This window comes from Urtica dioica, chromosome 9 (assembly GCF_054948205.1).
Source record: "Urtica dioica subsp. dioica isolate 48M chromosome 9, U.dioica_male_clone48M_v1_H2, whole genome shotgun sequence".
Taxonomy (NCBI): domain Eukaryota; kingdom Viridiplantae; phylum Streptophyta; class Magnoliopsida; order Rosales; family Urticaceae; genus Urtica; species Urtica dioica.
In genome coordinates, this window is record NC_142764.1 from 15,167,257 (window position 1) to 15,186,183 (window position 18,927).

General features: G+C 38.9%; 1 protein-coding gene across 1 annotated transcript; it reads right to left on the bottom strand.

Moving 5' to 3' along the window:
* Positions 1 to 16,962: 16,962 nt before the first annotated feature.
* Positions 16,963 to 18,489, bottom strand: LOC149385215 (uncharacterized). Its single transcript, XM_089626823.1, has 2 exons — positions 18,020 to 18,489; positions 16,963 to 17,848 (listed from the first exon to the last, which is right to left on the bottom strand). The coding sequence occupies exons 1-2, from the start codon at positions 18,200 to 18,202 to the stop codon at positions 17,024 to 17,026; spliced, it is 1,008 nt and encodes a 335-aa protein (XP_089482949.1). The 5' UTR covers positions 18,203 to 18,489; the 3' UTR covers positions 16,963 to 17,023.
* Between the last annotated feature and the right edge of the window lie 438 nt (positions 18,490 to 18,927).

Sequence of the window (18,927 nt, forward strand, 5' to 3'; positions counted from 1 at the left end):
TTGGATCAACTGCCGTTCGGCGAGCCTCATGCATCTCGTGATTTTGGTGACGTTCACAATTCTCCCTCGTCTCCGTGAGGACGATGCGCCTAATGTCACGAATACTCGGGTCAGGGGCGTCGTCGCTAACCTCTTGGGGGGGCTCGAGGTCTTCTTCTTCAGGGTTATGGTCGTTGTTGGGACCTTGGTCCGAGTCTTGCATCTCGGGTCCCAATGGGATATACTCCGGCGCATCTCGCTCGTCTTGATCGTTGAAGGTGTCTTCAATGACAGTGTCGCGGCCTCCAATCCTTTCAACAATGTCGGCAAGTTGGAAGAGACTTGACTCAATTCGCTCCATTCGTGCATCTCGGTCGTCACGAACGGGCACGGGGTGAACCTCGTCTCGATTGGCGTTGTTCTCTTGAGCTTGGCGGGCTTGAGCCCGAGTGTTGAGTGCAATGTCTCCCATTGGAGGGACAGCGCCCTCGGAGATGGCTAAGTGGCTACCCATTTGTTATCAGTGAATTTCTTGGTTTCCGCGGAGGAAGTGAATTTGCTGGAGGAGAGCCCGTGGTTGTTCTCGGAAACCCCTCCTTCTAGCGCCCAAATGTTAATCGCGTTTTTGGATTAGCACTAAGAACCGTCCGTGGTTCGATCTAGGGCCGGACCCTATGACCGCACGTAGGTTGGGTTTGGTGAAGTTCTTCTCTTCTCGTCGTGTTTGTGTTATTCGGATATTTGGGTCTCCGGGTTCTTGAGTTTTCGGGTCTTTGGATCTTCCGCGTTCATCGTGTTCTTCGCGTTCTTCGTTGAGTTCTTGAGTCTTTGCTTATTTGAGTCTTCAACCCTTTGAAACTTCCATGTTCTTCATGTTCTCATGTGTTCGTGTTCTTCGTGTTCATCGTGTTATTCGAGTCTTCTAGTGTCCGGGTCTTCGGATCTTCGAGTCTCCGGGTCTTCGGATCTTCGAGTCTCCGGGTCTTCGAATCCTTGCACTTTCACCTAACCACAAGAAAACGTGAATCTAGAGGGACGCGGAGGATTTTCCCTCGGCGCGTTCTCCAACGCTCAACATTAGTCGTGTTGTATTGTGTTTTTGGTAACTCGTCTCTATGTTTTCTAGAGAGAGAAAGTGGTGGTGTGATTTTTGTAGAGTTTTGACAAGTTGAGCGAAACTTACTTTGTGTTTTGAATGAATGGGGTATTTATAGAGACCAAGGAGTTTGGTGAAAAGTACTTGATTAGGTGGTGGAGATGGCCGGGTGGTCTTGGCCGAGTGAAGACGGCCGGGTGGTCTTGGCCGAGTGAAGACGACCGGGTGATCTTGGTCGTGTGAAGACAACCGGGTGATTTTGGCCGAGTAAAGATGACCGGGTGATCTTGACCAAGTGAAGATGACCGGGTGGTCTTGGCCGGGTGAAGATGACCGAGTGATCTTGGCCGAGTGAAGACGACCGGGTGATCTTGACCGAGTGAAGACAACCGGGTGATTTTGACCGAGTAAAGATGACCGGGTGATCTTGACCGAGTAAAGACAACCGGGTGATTTTGACCGAGTGAAGATGGCCGGATGGTCTTCTTTTTCGGCCGGCCGGGTGTTTATTTTATTTGGCCGACCGGGTGGTCATTTTTATGGTTTTGTCTTGAAGATTTGTCAAGAAGTCTAGCTTGAAAACATTCTTTGAGAGTCTTTTGAAAGACATTTCATGAGAGTTTACTCGGAGCTTGGCGCGTGAATTTACTTGTAGGCTTGGACCTTGTGTATGGGCTTGATGTTTCGTTTTTTTGCTCTCGGGGTGTTATTTACACCATGTGAAAATAACGGCACAACAGCTCCTTTAATTTTTTTTCAATAAAATGACTTGCTTCTTATTCTTATTTATTTCGGTATGTCGTCTGTTTTAATTTACTGATTTATTTGATTATCTTTTTCTTAAAATTTACAAAAAAAAATTTCATAGTTGTTTATAATTTCATTTACAAGCACGATAAAAAAACAGTTGAAAAGTTAAAAAAAAAAAAGAAAAAAAAAAGAAGGTATTAATGGAATATTTAAGAATTGACATATATAGGTATTACCATATCTTGAAATAAGAATTTGGGTCAATTACTTAATTCTCAAATATTTGAGGAAAAATTGTATAAAATAGTCATTTGAAACTTATCGATTAGCAAAATAGCCAAAGTTTCAACTTTTCAGCAAAGTAGCCAAATTTACGTTTTCCAAATTGTTTTGATAACCAGGATTAAAATTTTTTACGATTATTATAAGTAATTTATCACTTTCAAAAAAATTAATCTTGGGGTTAATTATTTTTAAACCATATTGCTGCACATTTTGGTTGTTACACTAAATTAAGATAAACCTTGGCTATTTTGCAAATTCATAACTTTAAATTGACTATTTAGCTACATCACCCAATATTTTAGTGGGCTTCACATTTGATCAAGTTCATGATAATGGATATTACCCGAGATACTTCATTTTAAAAATGTTTTCCGCCGCTTGTTTCTCATTCTTATTACGAGAAGGATACATTGTTTTATAAATGTTTTCCTGTTATTTACGTTTAGTTGACTTTTTTTCAATTCAGTTTGTGTAGTTTTCTTTAATTTTTCCGAAGTTATTTACAATCTCATTTATAATTATTGAAGAAGTCATCTGAAAAAAAATGAAATATTTCTGGAATATTAAAAATGAAGAGATATTCACTGAATATCCATCTTTATATGAGATGTTTGTGGAACTTCTTTGTCATAAGTTGTACTTACCAAACGCAACTATCATTTGGGCTAAATCTGGATGAGTTAAAGCCCAATACTATGTTCAGCAAGCCCTTAACTGAGTCTTGGATTACTTAGGCCTAGGTCCTTCAAACATTGAAGAGAATCTATTTGTGTACCGATATAAAATCATGTTAATTTTTCTTGTTGAGGTTCTTTCAATAATTTTTTCGTTATAAAAATTCCCAATAAAATTTTCTCAGAGTCAATTACTTTAACCCAATGTGTAATGTTCAGGTTAAGGTCACTGCTGAATATAAATTTTTAGTGACTAATCAATCTAGCAAGGATCACGAATCACTTCCAAGAACTCGATTCACAGATATATCTCCAAGTCATATTTATTTTTTGTTTGAATAACATAATTAACAGAACAAAAATAAAAAAAATAAACTGGGTGCTAAAAGTGAACATCATCCTAAAAACATTTTTTTTCTTCTCTTTTTTCTATTTTTTTCTCTTTTTTTTCTCTTTTCTTTTCAACAAACAAACATAAATAAATAAATAAAATAACAAAATGATTATGGTGTTATGATTAAACTATTTTATTTTTATTTTTATTATGGGTCCATTAGAAAAATAGCCAAGTTAAACGTTTGACATTACTAAATAGTCAATGTTCAGTAAATCTTAGGTAAATAGCAATTTTCATGTATTTATAGACGTAAATCTTAGATGAATAGTCACATCCATATATTAGACCACATCATTATTTACGGCTATTTACCTAAGATTTATCAAACGTTGACTATTTAACAATGTCAAACATTTAAGTTGGGTATTTTCCTGATTTTTTGCTTTATTATTGACTTAGAGACTCACTCAAAAACTTGTCAAAAACTCCCAGAAGTGACTCGCGATGATGTCCTTACTAGATCGAAGGGTTCTTTGTAGGAATGTCTTCATCAACTAGGCTGTGTTACGTGGCTAAGAATGAGAACGTACTGTGTTTGTCTTGTTGTGCAAGGGCTCTAATGAAAAAAAAGGGTCGGCTCTTTGGCTTGAAGTGGCTAATCTTAACGCCTATATCATCTTAATTAGATCAACCCATATTCAATTTCGCCTCAATAAAGGGTTGGAGGGGTTCCAATCTCACTTATATGATCAATCTAGCTATGTCATAAAGGCACCCTAAAGATTCGAGACATACGTTCTAGGGGTCAAAAAGCGGTAAACATACAAGACTTGTACAAACACAATCACACTAAAAAAGTTCATGACTAACAACCCTATACAAGACAAGGCAATCACAATAATTTCTATTGAAAAAAAAAAGAGGAAGTTACACTAAAAAAAATAAAAATGAAGCTGAAAATCCCCGATAAATAAGACTTCCCTCGAACTTGAATAAACATTGTCCACAATGTTTAGACACGGAAGAGTATCGGGGCTAAAAGACTTACCTGGTAGGGCACCTTTTGCGCAAACGAGCTGGTCGAAGCTCCGATGTGTTTTATTAACATTAAAATCAACACACAAAAACTAAAAAATACGTTGGGTTGCCTCCCAACAAGCGCTTTAGTTAGCGTCAATAGTTTGATGAGATACTTCTTCACCAGCTCGTTTCTCGACGGGCCTCCTCGCCAAGCCTCTTCCAATTTTCTTTGTATGGCTTTGGCCACTCTCCTCTCCTCGGTGCTTTGGAAGATCTTGTTGGTGATTATTGCACCTTAAATAACCAATTAAATATGGAAATGAATAATTACGCTAACAAGAGCTAATTATTAACATGGTTCTTAAACAAGATCCAGATTACTTAATTAATAAATCATAAGAAACTTCATCAAGCAAATCATATAGAATGCGAGTTTAAGAAAACTTACAGTTTTAGGCTCACAAACCGAAAGCTTTGACAATCCATCTTCGTCTTAAACGTACAAGCCTCCACACGATCAGATCTGGAACTCCTCCTTCAAGGACTCGATGTGATGATACCAAATTCTTCCAAAACGTAATCTCCGAGGAAGATAAGACAAAAGAGTTGGCTTAGTTATATCTCACTAGATCTGGAAAACGGGGTGTTTCCGATCTTTCTCTCTTATTTCTAAGAATGGAATTGAAGCAATACCGAGGGGAAGGAGTAGAGGAATTAGGTCGGCACACTCATGAGAGAGAGGCCACGAAATTCCTTGGCAATTCGGTTAAATTTTGCTTCACATCAGCCCTCTATTTATAGCAGTTTAAAATGTATCTTTATAAAATATTCCAAAATATTCTAAAAGATATTATTTCCTTTCATTGTGTTCACCCTAGTGGATTAAATCTCAGCCATTGGATCTCAACAAGTGAATCCTATTTTTACTCTCATTCGTCGGATCAGTATCTATGATTTTATTTTATACAACAGTATAAAATATTTTGCTGCTGAGAAAATCTAGGAAGAATTATTCTCATAGATTTTCTCCTAAATATCCTCCTAATATTTAGCCTAAATATTAGTAGAGAATATAGAAAAATATATCTCCTACTTATTCTCCTATATTTTAGACACAAAAAAAATACTCGTTACCACACGTGCAAAAAACGTCCAACACCGTGGGGGTATGCGATTTTTTGCTTTTTCAAGGCCCAATAGATTTAAGCCCATTAAACACTTATTTACTCGTCCAACAATAAATAATAAGTTTATTTATTTGATCTAGCAATAAATAAACAGCTTTACTATAAATATTTATTTAATTCCCAAAATAACATTTTTGGAATTTAATGCTGTCAATCACTATTACAGCAAGTGAGATTATAATAATAATACATACTATTATATTAACGTTCTTATCCGCATTTATCGAAGCCGAATCGGGGACGATGGACCTGTTGGAATCGATCTAGGGTTTAAGAAAAAGATTAAACGCTTCGGGAAGCGGCGGAATTTTAAAAATTTTCTTTTCAAGTAAAACCAGTTTTTTTACTAACCTAGACAAAGAGCAAGTACATGTAATTAAAAATCAATATGAGCTAAAAAGCTTACTAGCCTTTCTTGAAGCTTGATCTTTGAGAAGCTCTTAGAAAGTTGCAACGCTCGTCTCCCCTCGCAGCACGTCCCTCTTTCTTTCATCGGCACCTCGAGCAACCACGAAAGTTTCTATCACTAAATCACTCGAGAGAAAAGGAATTAGTGAGTGGGCACTTTTAAACACTACGACTTAAGAACGAGTCTTGAAGTAGCAGAGCTAAACTCTAGGTCAAATGAGGACCTAGGTGCCAAAACAATAAAACGAAATTGAAGAGAGAGAGAGAGAGAGAGGATCGGCCAAGTCTAGAGAGAGAAGCTCTCAATCTCTAAAACTTTGGGATGAATGAAACAATGAGAATGAGGCCTCTATTTATCGGGGAGGGATTACCTTCAAAAGGTAGTTTCCTTTTCTCTTTTCTCACCTATATGGACGTCCAACATGAGCCAATTAAGGCCTTGGATTTGTTTCCTCATTTAATTTGCTCTCTCTTGGCCGAAAATACACTTGCTTCTAGAAGCAAATTTGTTTCCTCTTTTTCTTTTGGCAAGTATCTTCATACATTAATGCACAAAATAATCTCTCTTTCATACCATGGCATGCACGAAATTTAGCCTCTCTTTTCATTGGGTTGGACGAAAATAAGGCTTCTAGAAGGACCTTCTAGATGTTTCTTCATTTGTTCATGACAACATAAGAAAACCCCACTAAGAATTTTCAAGTAAAATTCTATGAAATGAAATTAATCCTCAAGGCCCAATTACACTAATATGGCTGAGTAATATTTATTTCATTTGTCATCATATGACAATGTCAAAAAAAAATTATTGACATTCTTTTCGTCCTATGTCCAAAAAGACAAAAATACCCTTTTGACAATTTTCGTAAAACTGTCTCGTTCTTGTTTTGACTTAGCTTTCAGTTTAACTATTCCTACTCAATGTGATTCGTGACAGTGACCTCATGGACCCAAATGAACAAAGCTTGAGCTAAACACTTGGACTCAAAAGTTCACAAACCTTTTCCAAGTTTAGCTTAATGCCAACTGACTCCACTAAAGAGTTGACACTGAAAATCTCTCGGTTCAAATGAATTTATTTTCTACTCAAGAATTCACCTAATTATAATGAGCGGATCCACTGAATATTATCTATGCTACCCTTCATGAATGTCATCAGCTAGTCGGGATTTACTAAATTACCATTTTACCCTTCTAGCTGTTATTTCCTCAACTCCTTTGTCGCTTGTGAATAAGTTAGAAACAATGTATTGACGAGGAGCTAACAAGTCACATTGTTTCATCCAAAAGAGTCAGGACTCAATTTGGACACTGGCCAGTTCATTTATTCACACTCCAAGGAACAAAGCATGAGGTGACATACATTGCATTTCAGCAATCTTGTACATGAATTCCATATCTATGAGAACTTCACAAAGTTACTCATGACATACTCACAACTTAGTACTTCACCAATAGGCCCTGTTCGGAATCACATAGTGAGTCCGAACTTTGACTTTCTCAAATGAGAATACTAAGGTGTGAAATGGCATGTCTCATTTCAGGATTAAGGTAAGCATGATGCAATTCATACATAGTGACTTCGAGACATAAGAGGTTAAATGGTTTGTTCTTATCTTGTCTCTAGAAGTGCACTGGTCAATTCAGTACCTTCGGAAGATACCTAGAAGAACTATAGAGTCTCCAACTCTCAATGCCTCATAACCAGACATCATAGATTCTTCTAACAATCATACTGAGGTCAATAGTCCTTTGACCCTTAGATTGCCAATATATCGTTTTAAGCAAACTACGAAGAGTTTGTTCATGCAAATCTACATTTGTCTCTTCGTAAGTTGTTTAGTTTGTTTATGGACTAAAAGACTAAGGTTTTATCATAAAGCTTCAGACAAGAAAGATTGAATGAACGCTTCAACTTTTTATTAATGAATAAGCAATTACAAGCAAGAGTCATCATGAGACTATATTACATCAAATGTACACAAATAGACACTACTACTCTTCCTGTGGGCATCATTGACAACAAACTCCCACTTGACTCAAAGAAGATGTGAGTAGTCCTACATGCCTAATCCCTCTAGAAGTTGGTCGAAGACCATGTTCGCTAGGGCCTTGGTGAATGGATCTGCCAGAGATCTACTTCACCTCCACGTCTCCGCGTTGCGCAATCTCTAGAATCAAATGGTATTTCCTCTCAATATGTTTAGAGCGCTTATGGCTTCTAAGTTCCTTTGAGTTAGCGACAGCCCCACTATTATCACAATAAAGGGTCATGGGCTCGTCGACGTTTGGAACAACTTCCAAATACTTAAGGAATTTTCTAAGCCATATATCCTCTTTGGATGCTTCACAAGCAGCCACATATTCTGCTTCCATTATGGAGTCAGCAATGCAAGATTGCTTAATACTCCTCCACACAACAGCTACGCCATTAAGGATGAACACAGATCCCGAAGTGGATTTCCTGGAATCCTTATCCGCTTGAAAATCGGAGTCGGTATATCCCGTCATAGTCAGGTCAGTACCTGAGTATGTAAGCATCAAGTTCGTAGTTCTTTGAAGATACTTAAGATCATGCTTAACAACAATCCAGTGCTCGGGTCCAGGGTTGGATTGGAAGCGGCTAACTACGCCAACGGCGAAACAAATGTCAGGTCTAGTGCAAAGCATAGCATACATGAGGCTTCCTACGGCAGAGGCGTAAGGAATTTTCCTCATGTCTTCAATCTCTTGTGCAGTCTTGGGAGACTGGTCCTTAGAGAGTGAAACTCCATGCCTAAAGGGTGTTTGGCCATTCTTGGAGTCTTGCATTGAGAAGCGATCCATTACCTTATCAATATAAGATGCTTGAGAGAGCGACAGGGTCCGGTTTTTCCTATCTCGAAAGATTTGGATCCCCAGAATGTACGCGGCTTCTACTAGATCCTTCATATCGAATTGCTTTGCCAGCCAGACCTTAACCTCAGATAACTTACCCACGTCATTACCAATGAGTAGTATATCATCGACATATAGTACCAGAAACACAACTTTGCCTTCGTGTATTAACTTGTAAACACAAGGCTCATCTATTGAATGTTCAAAGCCAAAGCTCTTTACAGTTTCATCGAATCTAATATTCCATGACCTAGATGCTTTCTTTAGTCCATAAATGGATTTAAGCAACTCACAAACCTTGGTCTCTTGACCTTCTTCCACGAAACCGTCTGGTTGAGCCATGTAAATGCGCTCGTCAAGATTGCCATTCAGAAAGGCTGTCTTGACATCCATTTGCCAGATCTCATAGTCGAGAGCTGCAGCTATGGATAGGAGTATGCGGATGGATTTAAGCATCGCGACTGGCGAGAAGGTTTCTTCATATTCAATCCCTTCTTGTTGGGTATAACCCTTCGCCACAAGTCGTGCTTTGAACGTCTCGACGTTCCCATCAGGACCCATTTTCTTCTTGTATATCCACTTACACCCTACGGGTTTAATCCCTTCAGGAAGGTCTACAAGTTTCCAGACTTTGTTGACATACATCGAGTGCATTTCAACTTTCATGGCATCAAGCCAAAGGTTTGATTCAGAACAAGCCATCGCTTGGCTATAGAAAACAGGATCATCCATGTCAGAGACGGCTACAAGAGAGTCTCCATAAGACATGTACCTGTCAGGCTTTTGAGTAGCCCTCCCACTACGTCTAAGTACTACTTGACGAGATTCTGATGAGTTAGGTTGTGTTTCAGTTGGGGTAAGAACAGTTCTTACAGATGAGGTAGAAGCTTCCTCACCCAACTTTTCTTCAAGCACAATTTTGCTTCTAGGTTTTGCATCTTTCATAAAGTCATCCTCAAGGAAACGAGCATTCGTTCTAACGAAAGTCTTATCGTCCTCGGGACTATAGAAGATGAAACCTTTGGTTTCCTTTGGATATCCCACAAACAGGCACAATTCTGACCTACTAGCCAACTTGCTAGTCTTTTGCCTCAGCATGTGTGCAGGGCAACCCCAAATTCGGATGCGGCCAAGATTCACTTTACGGCCAGTCCATCGTTCATAAGGAGTACCAGTAACTGTTTTGGACAGAACTTGGTTCAGAATATAGGCGGCTGTTTCAATGGCATATCCCCAAAAGGAAAGAGGGAGTGATGAGTAACTCATCATTGATCTAACCATCTCCATTAAAGTTCGGTTCCTTCTCTCTGACACTCCGTTTTGTTGAGGTGTGCCAGGTGCGGTAAGCTGAGAAGCGATACCTTCTTCTTTAAGAAAGTCATCGAACTCTCCAGACATATACTCACCACCTCGATCGGATCGAAGGGTTTTGATCACTTTGCCAGTTTGCTTTTCCACTAAAGCCCTAAAGACCTTAAATACGTTAAAGGTCTCGGATTTGTGTTTGAGCAAATAGACAAACCCATATCGTGAGTAATCATCGGTGAAGGTAACGAAGTATTCGTATCCTCCACGTGCCTGTTGGCTGAGCGGACCACATATATCAGAATGTATCAGTTCCAGCAACTCAGTGGCTCTTCGACCCTTATCAGAGAAAGGTCGCTTAGTCATTTTTCCTTCTATGCAGGATTCACAAGTAGGTAGTGAACCTATTGCAGAGGATTGGAGTGGACCATCCCTCACAAGTCTCTTAATCCTTTCTAGACTGATATGACCAAGTCTTAAGTGCCATATGTGTGTTGATTTTGTTAGATCGGAGGATTCAGAAAGTTTGATCCTCTTTGGCTCCCTAATTAGATCATTATCTATTTCGGTGTCTAAAAGAGAAGGTTGAGTGGGATAGATGTAGAAAAGAGCATTCTTCATACATGCATTAGTGACAAAAGAATTATCAGGAAACGAAATACGAATTCCATTCTTAATAAACTTTAAACAATAATCTTGCTCACGAAGACGAGCAACGGATATTAAGTTCTTCCCAAAGGTAGGAACAAAATAAACATTATTCAAGTTTAAAGTGCGGTCTTCAAAAGACAGCGTCACAGATCCCACAGCCTTCGCAGACACCAGGCTCCCATCACCCCATTTAAAACAGAACTCGCCTTCATCTAAGCTTTTGGTTTTCTTGAAACCATTCAAGGAACAACAAATATGGTTAGTAGCAGCGGAGTCAAGAATCCACATTGATACATTATCAGCTACTAAGCATGCTTCAGTAACTAGTACAATACTATGTTCCTTTGCTTTGAGATAGGCAGGACAGTTCTTTTTATCGGCCTTGTAAGGTCTCTTCACAGTTCCAGAGGCGGAGGCTTTGTGCTCAGTAGCATGTGCCTCTCCTTGATTCCTCTTTCTCTTAGTGACACCTATAGCAGTGTGAAGTTCCTCCATAAGCTTGGTAACAGTGTACTCTAGCTTGTTAATGAAGTAGTTCATCTTGGAGGTATCAAGAGATGCGGGGAGAGTTTCTAAGATCATATCTATGACATTCTTCCCATTAATCCCAGATCCTAGGATTTCCATTTTATTCAGAAAACTAATGATCAGTATCATAAAGTCTCCAACAGGAGTCCTAGCCTTCATGTGACAGTTCATAAATTGTCGGACTGCTTATTGCCTTGTTTGACGCCCTTGCCCTCCAAACATCTCAAGGAGATTGTAGAGCATTTCGGCGGCAGTCTCGATGTCACGATGTTGCTCTTTCAGCATATTGTTCACAGATGCCAAGATATAGCACCTCACAATCTCATCGGATCGAAGCCAGGCCGCTAAGGCGTCATTGTCCTCTTGAGTCGAATCATCATTCGTCAGAGGAGGACACGGGGTGGTGAGTACCCTTTTGTGCTTGTTAAAGGTAGGTATTAGGTCGAGGTTATGTTTCCAATTAACGTAGTTTTCGTTTTCGAGTTTGTTCGAGGAAAGGATGAACGAGAGATGTTTGCGAGACATGTTGCTTATATAAGTTGAAACAAGTTTATGATTAGTCTTTGGTTTAGGATTTAAGTTTTATTAAGACTTTTATAAAATCCAAAGGTGTTATAAACCAAACGATAATTTACTCCCTCAAGAGAAGGCCGCAAAAAATCTCCATTTATAAGTAAATGACACATCATTAATGCTTAGCCAAGATGTCAATACATCTATTTTGACTAGCCACCTTGTAAATTGGTTTGATCACTCACATCCTTTCGCAGGGCCTCGAGGGAGGATTACTAGGGATTGAGCCTAAGTGTGCAACCAACCACTTAGTCCAAAAGATCAAATTTGAAAAACAATCCCCCAAGGGGAGGCCTTGCCATCATCGTCTCACTCTCGGACGTAGCTCATTGAGCAATGATCAGAGCAAAGCGCCCTTGAGTACTCTCATTTAAGAGAGGGCCACGAGGGTGACTCTTAGTCCGGCGACACTTGCACTTTTCATTAGTGTTGGGGATCGTGGGTTACAAACAACAAGTATAACCCTCCCACTTAGTTTTTGGAGTTGGTTCATCGACTCTTATAAGTTCGGAAACAGATTTCTTAGTTAGAGAGCGACAGAGCGGACAACTAGAAGAGAATCCTAGATCGTCATGTTCAGAGCAGTATTAGTGCATAAAGGCACAAGGTACATACTCGATCTTTTCCTATTTTCTATTTCGGGAAAGTGCGTGAGGGAAGTGTGAACTTCAACTCACTCGAACACTTTAAAGTTTGAGATTACACATCTTTTTATTTTTCGGCTTGTCTACAAGGAGACCTCCCACTCAAATTTTCAAGAGCATATAGGTTTTGAACATATGTGATATAGATATAGTTTTGAAAACATTTTGAAAACTTATTTGATTTGGATGACAAAATATTTTCAAGTTTGAAAGTGAAAACGGTTTTTCAAAATTCAAACTAGTTTTGTAAAAAACTCAATTTCAATTAAACTTTCAAAAATCAAAACATTTTAATCTTACACATCATGTTTATAATCATATGAAAAACATTTTTTCTCAAGAAAATTTTCTCATTAGAGTTCTATAACTCATGGTAGTGGGGTTTGAAAATCCGGATTTCTAAAAAACTGGAGTTTCAGCACAGCCACGCACCTCGAAGTAAAATCGCCATATCTGGCGGCTCCGATGTCCTTTTGAGCCGAAACCGGTGGTATTGGACAGAGGACAGACAGAGCTTTAATTTGATTCAAGAATCATTAAATTTCGATTTCTGAGCAGAGAGTTATGCCACTTTTAATGCGGGTTTACTCCAGTTTGAAGAAAAAGAAATAATTAAAGCTTGGTCCTTTTTAGGTGCGAAAAAGCATCGAGTGTAACGGAACGTTTTACGAAGGTTGTTAAATCTTTTATTTGTGTTTTATTAGCAAGGTAATAACAAGGCATAAAAGAAATAACAACAAGCATAAAACGATTCAAGTAAAATAAGAAACTAGCAAGATAACAAAACTAGTCACTTAATTTTACTCGAAATTTCTCAAACCTTTAAAACACGTTTTTTAATATAAAAAATTAAAAAAATTTTAGAACTGATTCTAATGTGTTTTAAAAACATCCCAAAATCATAGAAAATCAACATGATTTTTAATTTAAAGGCAAGAGCAATAAATTAAAAAAAATCTTAGATAACAATTCTAACTTGTCACAAAATTAGTAAACTTTCGAAAACGATTTTCAAGCTCATATTTTTAAATACATGTACATGCTAATCTTTGACCATAGCTCTGATACCATTTGTTGGAATCGATCTAGGGTTTAAGAAAAAGATTAAACGCTTCGGGAAGCGGCGGAATTTTAAAAATTTTCTTTTCAAGTAAAACCAGTTTTTTTACTAACCTAGACAAAGAGCAAGTACATGTAATTAAAAATCAATATGAGCTAAAAAGCTTACTAGCCTTTCTTGAAGCTTGATCTTTGAGAAGCTCTTAGAAAGTTGCAACGCTCGTCTCCCCTCGCAGCACGTCCCTCTTTCTTTCCTCGGCACCTCGAGCAACCACGAAAGTTTCTATCACTAAATCACTCGAGAGAAAAGGAATTAGTGAGTGGGCACTTTTAAACACTACGACTTAAGAACGAGTCTTGAAGTCGCAGAGCTAAACTCTAGGTCAAATGAGGACCTAGGTGCCAAAACAATAAAACGAAATTGAAGAGAGAGAGAGAGAGAGAGAGGATCGGCCAAGTCTAGAGAGAGAAGCTCTCAATCTCTAAAACTTTGGGATGAATGAAACAATGAGAATGAGGCCTCTATTTATAGGGGAGGGATTACCTTCAAAAGGTAGTTTCCTTTTCTCTTTTCTCACCTATATGGACGTCCAACATGAGCCAATTAAGGCCTTGGATTTGTTTCCTCATTTAATTTGCTCTCTCTTGGCCGAAAATACACTTGCTTCTAGAAGCAAATTTGTTTCCTCTTTTTCTTTTGGCAAGTATCTTCATACATTAATGCACAAAATAATCTCTCTTTCATACCATGGCATGCACGAAATTTAGCCTCTCTTTTCATTGGGTTGGACGAAAATAAGGCTTCTAGAAGGACCTTCTAGATGTTTCTTCATTTGTTCATGACAACATAAGAAAACCCCACTAAGAATTTTCAAGTAAAATTCTATGAAATGAAATTAATCCTCAAGGCCCAATTACACTAATATGGCTGAGTAATATTTATTTCATTTGTCATCATATGACAATGTCAAAAAAAAATTATTGACATTCTTTTCGTCCTATGTCCAAAAAGACAAAAATACCCTTTTGACAATTTTCGTAAAACTGTCTCGTTCTTGTTTTGACTTAGCTTTCAGTTTAACTATTCCTACTCAATGTGATTCGTGACAGTGACCTCATGGACCCAAATGAACAAAGCTTGAGCTAAACACTTGGACTCAAAAGTTCACAAACCTTTTCCAAGTTTAGCTTAATGCCAACTGACTCCACTAAAGAGTTGACACTGAAAATCTCTCGGTTCAAATGAATTTATTTTCTACTCAAGAATTCACCTAATTATAATGAGCGGATCCACTGAATATTATCTATGCTACCCTTCATGAATGTCATCAGCTAGTCGGGATTTACTAAATTACCATTTTACCCTTCTAGCTGTTATTTCCTCAACTCCTTTGTCGCTTGTGAATAAGTTAGAAACAATGTATTGACGAGGAGCTAACAAGTCACATTGTTTCATCCAAAAGAGTCAGGACTCAATTTGGACACTGGCCAGTTCATTTATTCACACTCCAAGGAACAAAGCATGAGGTGACATACATTGCATTTCAGCAATCTTGTACATGAATTCCATATCTATGAGAACTTCACAAAGTTACTCATGACATACTCACAACTTAGTACTTCACCAATAGGCCCTGTTCGGAATCACATAGTGAGTCCGAACTTTGACTTTCTCAAATGAGAATACTAAGGTGTGAAATGGCATGTCTCATTTCAGGATTAAGGTAAGCATGATGCAATTCATACATAGTGACTTCGAGACATAAGAGGTTAAATGGTTTGTTCTTATCTTGTCTCTAGAAGTGCACTGGTCAATTCAGTACCTTCGGAAGATACCTAGAAGAACTATAGAGTCTCCAACTCTCAATGCCTCATAACCAGACATCATAGATTCTTCTAATAATCATACTGAGGTCAATAATCCTTTGACCCTTAGATTGCGAATATATCGTTTTAAGCAAACTACGAAGAGTTTGTTCATGCAAATCTACATTTGTCTCTTCGTAAGTTGTTTAGTTTGTTTATGGACTAAAAGACTAAGGTTTTATCATAAAGCTTCAGACAAGAAAGATTGAATGAACGTTTCAACTTTTTATTAATGAATAAGCAATTACAAGCAAGAGTCATCATGAGACTATATTACATCAAATGTACACAAATAGACACTACTACTCTTCTTGTGGGCACCATTGACAACAGGACCTAATAGTATAAGCTTAACAAATCCGATAAAAAAGACGAAAAAAGTCATTTCTCTTTTTCGATCGTTGAAGAAGATGCCATATTGATGTCTTAGAAGCCTTTGCAACTCATTAACATTAGTCGTAATAGAGTTTATAATGTAAACCCCATAAATATATAATGTACTTAAAAATTATTATTTTTCTTTAATAAGAAGCTCAAATATTATCCTTAAGTATGATTTGGACAAGAGTATATTTCATATCTTATATATATAAGGCAGGGGTCAATTACGGTTTATCAAGGGCTAAAGTCCCTCCTCAATTTTTTATTACACTTTTTACGCAAATTCAATTTTTTTCTCTTACTTTTAGCTTAAAAATTTACAAATTAGTTTCTCTTGAAATTTTATTTTAACTCTATGCACGCCTATATATTGATTTGTAAGTGTAATTTGGAGCAAGGGTTAAAATCTCGCGCGAGACGGGGGCACCTCGCGCAAGATCTCACAAAAATGAAAGCTGCGAGAAGGGTATGAGTTTATTTCGCGAGTTGTTGCATTTCTCGCGAAATCTCGCGCTATTTCTCGCATTTCTCTCAATCTCGCGAGATATCTTCATTTTTCGTCCGTCATATGTTCATTTTTGCTCAAATCTCGCCGTTTTCCGTCATTTTCTGCGGGATAAGTGTTCGGGTGTTATTTTAATGTTTTTTAGTTAATTTCTGAATGGATTTTCCGCCCGATTTAGACTTCAGATGTCGATTTTTGAATGATTTTTAATGAAATTATGATGTACGAAGAAGAAGACATAAATTTTGATCTTTGAGTAATTGTTCACTTGATTTTATATGGATTTTTTATAATCCGAATTTAGGTAGTTTTTTGAATAATTACATGATACTATTAATGTTGATATTGTTTTAAAATGATTTTTTTTATCCGAATTTAATTATTTATTTTTGTTGATTTAGATGTAATTTGATCTAAATGTGTATTGATTTGTACTATATTAGAATTTTATGTGTGAAATGTTGAAAATTTTATTTTAAAATTTTATTTTTTGTGTATCCTAAATTTAAATAAAATTTAATTAAAAATTGTTTAAATACCCCGTGAAATACTCTTTTTTAGACGGTATATCTCGCGGAATGTAGTTTACCACACGGTACGAGATATCCCGAACATTCATCATATACCACGGAATACCACGGTACGAGACGAGATACCCCAAAAATTAAAAGTGCGGTACGACCGCGAGAAGCTAGATTTAAAATACTTTAGTTTCTTTAATTATGCATTGTTATACGAAATTAATAGGTACGAGTAAAATTTAATTGGTATAATTGATAATCAATATCAATTAAGAAATCAATAAAGACACTAAATTCAGAAATTTAGTATCGACTGGTATTATCAACATTATAATGATGTTTGGGCGGCTAATTATAACAAATGATTGTCTACTTACTTATACCCTATTGTTCTTGAGTTTTTTGTTCAAACTCAAAATCTTGGCCTTGACGACACTCTTGGACACCGCTCTGCCTCGAGGCCACTCCACGCACCCACTCATCCCCCGCGCTATGTGCGGATTCTCCGACACCGGACGCTTCTCCGGCGACCCTACTTTCCGATCTCCGGCCTCCACCGCCGAAGCCGGAGACACATTGTGCCTCCGCTCGCTCTTATTCTCCTCCGGATCTGACTCCCACTCGTCTTCCTCCTCGCCAATCCCGCCGAAAGCCATCGCGGCCGACTGAAGCAGCTCACGCGCCGCCGCGATTTCGCCGGCGCCGATGAGAGCGCGGAGCTCGGAGACGAGGAAGTTGATCTTGGCGAAGCCGTCGTCGAGCGCCAGCCTGGCGTCGGCGAGCTTCATCTGGACCCGCTCCTCCCGCCACGCCTCCGCCAGCTGGAGCGCGCGGTGCTCCTCCGCCAGCTCAGCGAAGTCCATCCTCAGCGAATCGGCTTCGGCTTTCCGGCGAGAAATCCGCCGGAGAAGCTCCGCGCAGGCCGCCTCCGCCTCCACGCGGCCTCCTCTCTCCTCCGCACAGCGCCGGGCCAGCCTCGCGTTGACCACCGCCGCCACGTCACACTTGCAGGACCTCCGTCGAGGCCTCTCGTCTCCGTCGTTGTCGTTCTCGAGCCTCTCCAGGAGGCAATTCACCTTCCTCCTCAGCGACCGGTTCTTCGCCTCCAGCTCTTTCACGCGCCCACGCGCGTGGTTGACCATTGCTTCCGCGGCGCCGGCGATTCTCCGTCGGCTCTGGAATTCCGCCGCCTTCGTTGAGCCCTATACGCGCAATTCTAACTGTCAGGATCAACAATGCCACGTGGCTTGACTTTGACTTATTAAGAGTTCCATTCTCCTCGTCTTTTCTGTCTATTCCTTCTCTGAGATCTTATCGATAATTAATTTACAGAGCTTACACTAAAAAGAAAACTGAACACATTCTAGCCTTACCAGAGATTCGGCGGCGGAGATTTCGTCGAAGCCGATGTGCCAGAGCTCGGCGGCGAGCCTCCTTGACGACGAGATTTCGGCGCCGGCGTTCCAGGTGGCGAACGGAGTCGACGCCGCGGCGCCTCTGTTTCGGCGGTTGCGTCGGAGATCGGCAGCGTTTCTGCGGCGGTGAGTGTATGCCATTTGGCGGGGCCGACCTGTGTGGCTCAGCACGAAGCCATGGAAGAGAGAGAGAGAGTTGTGGTTTCAGAAGAAATCGATGCCAACGGAGCTCTCTGTTTATAAGTTGTGTACGTGGTATCGTGCTGAAGAGTTTTTCTATTTTCAATTTGGATTTTATTTTGTTATTTTGTTTTTCTGTTTGTCTCTCCGCGGTTCTTCTTGTACTGTTCGGAAAGTGGGTATATTTGTATTCAATTGTTTGGATTCTCTCTCCCCTAATCCCTATGGTTCTGTTAATCTAGAATGTCTTCCACTATTATTGTATTTCTCTACATTGAATTACACGATATCTCGTATGGTTTTTTTTTTAGTTGTTTGGTGTATGGAAATGTACTGTTTTATAGATGAACTTACAATGAGAAGGTATTTGTTATCAACAATCATTTAATAACAATCTACTGGATTGTAAGAATCCTAACACCTTACCTTATTTAAAGCTAAATATTTATTGACAATCTGCAAATTTTATGCAAATATATCACGAAACACATGCTCTTTATCTGTTTACTATTGCCTTAATTAGACTCCCAAAAATCCCTAGGATCACACTTGATTATTTATCTATAAATGTCCAGATTATTTAACCTTTCACTGTAGCAGTTAAAATGGAGATGGGACATCAGCCGAGAGGAGTCGGTCATATTTTCCAACACATCGAGTAACTCAACGAGCTATACGGGAGATGA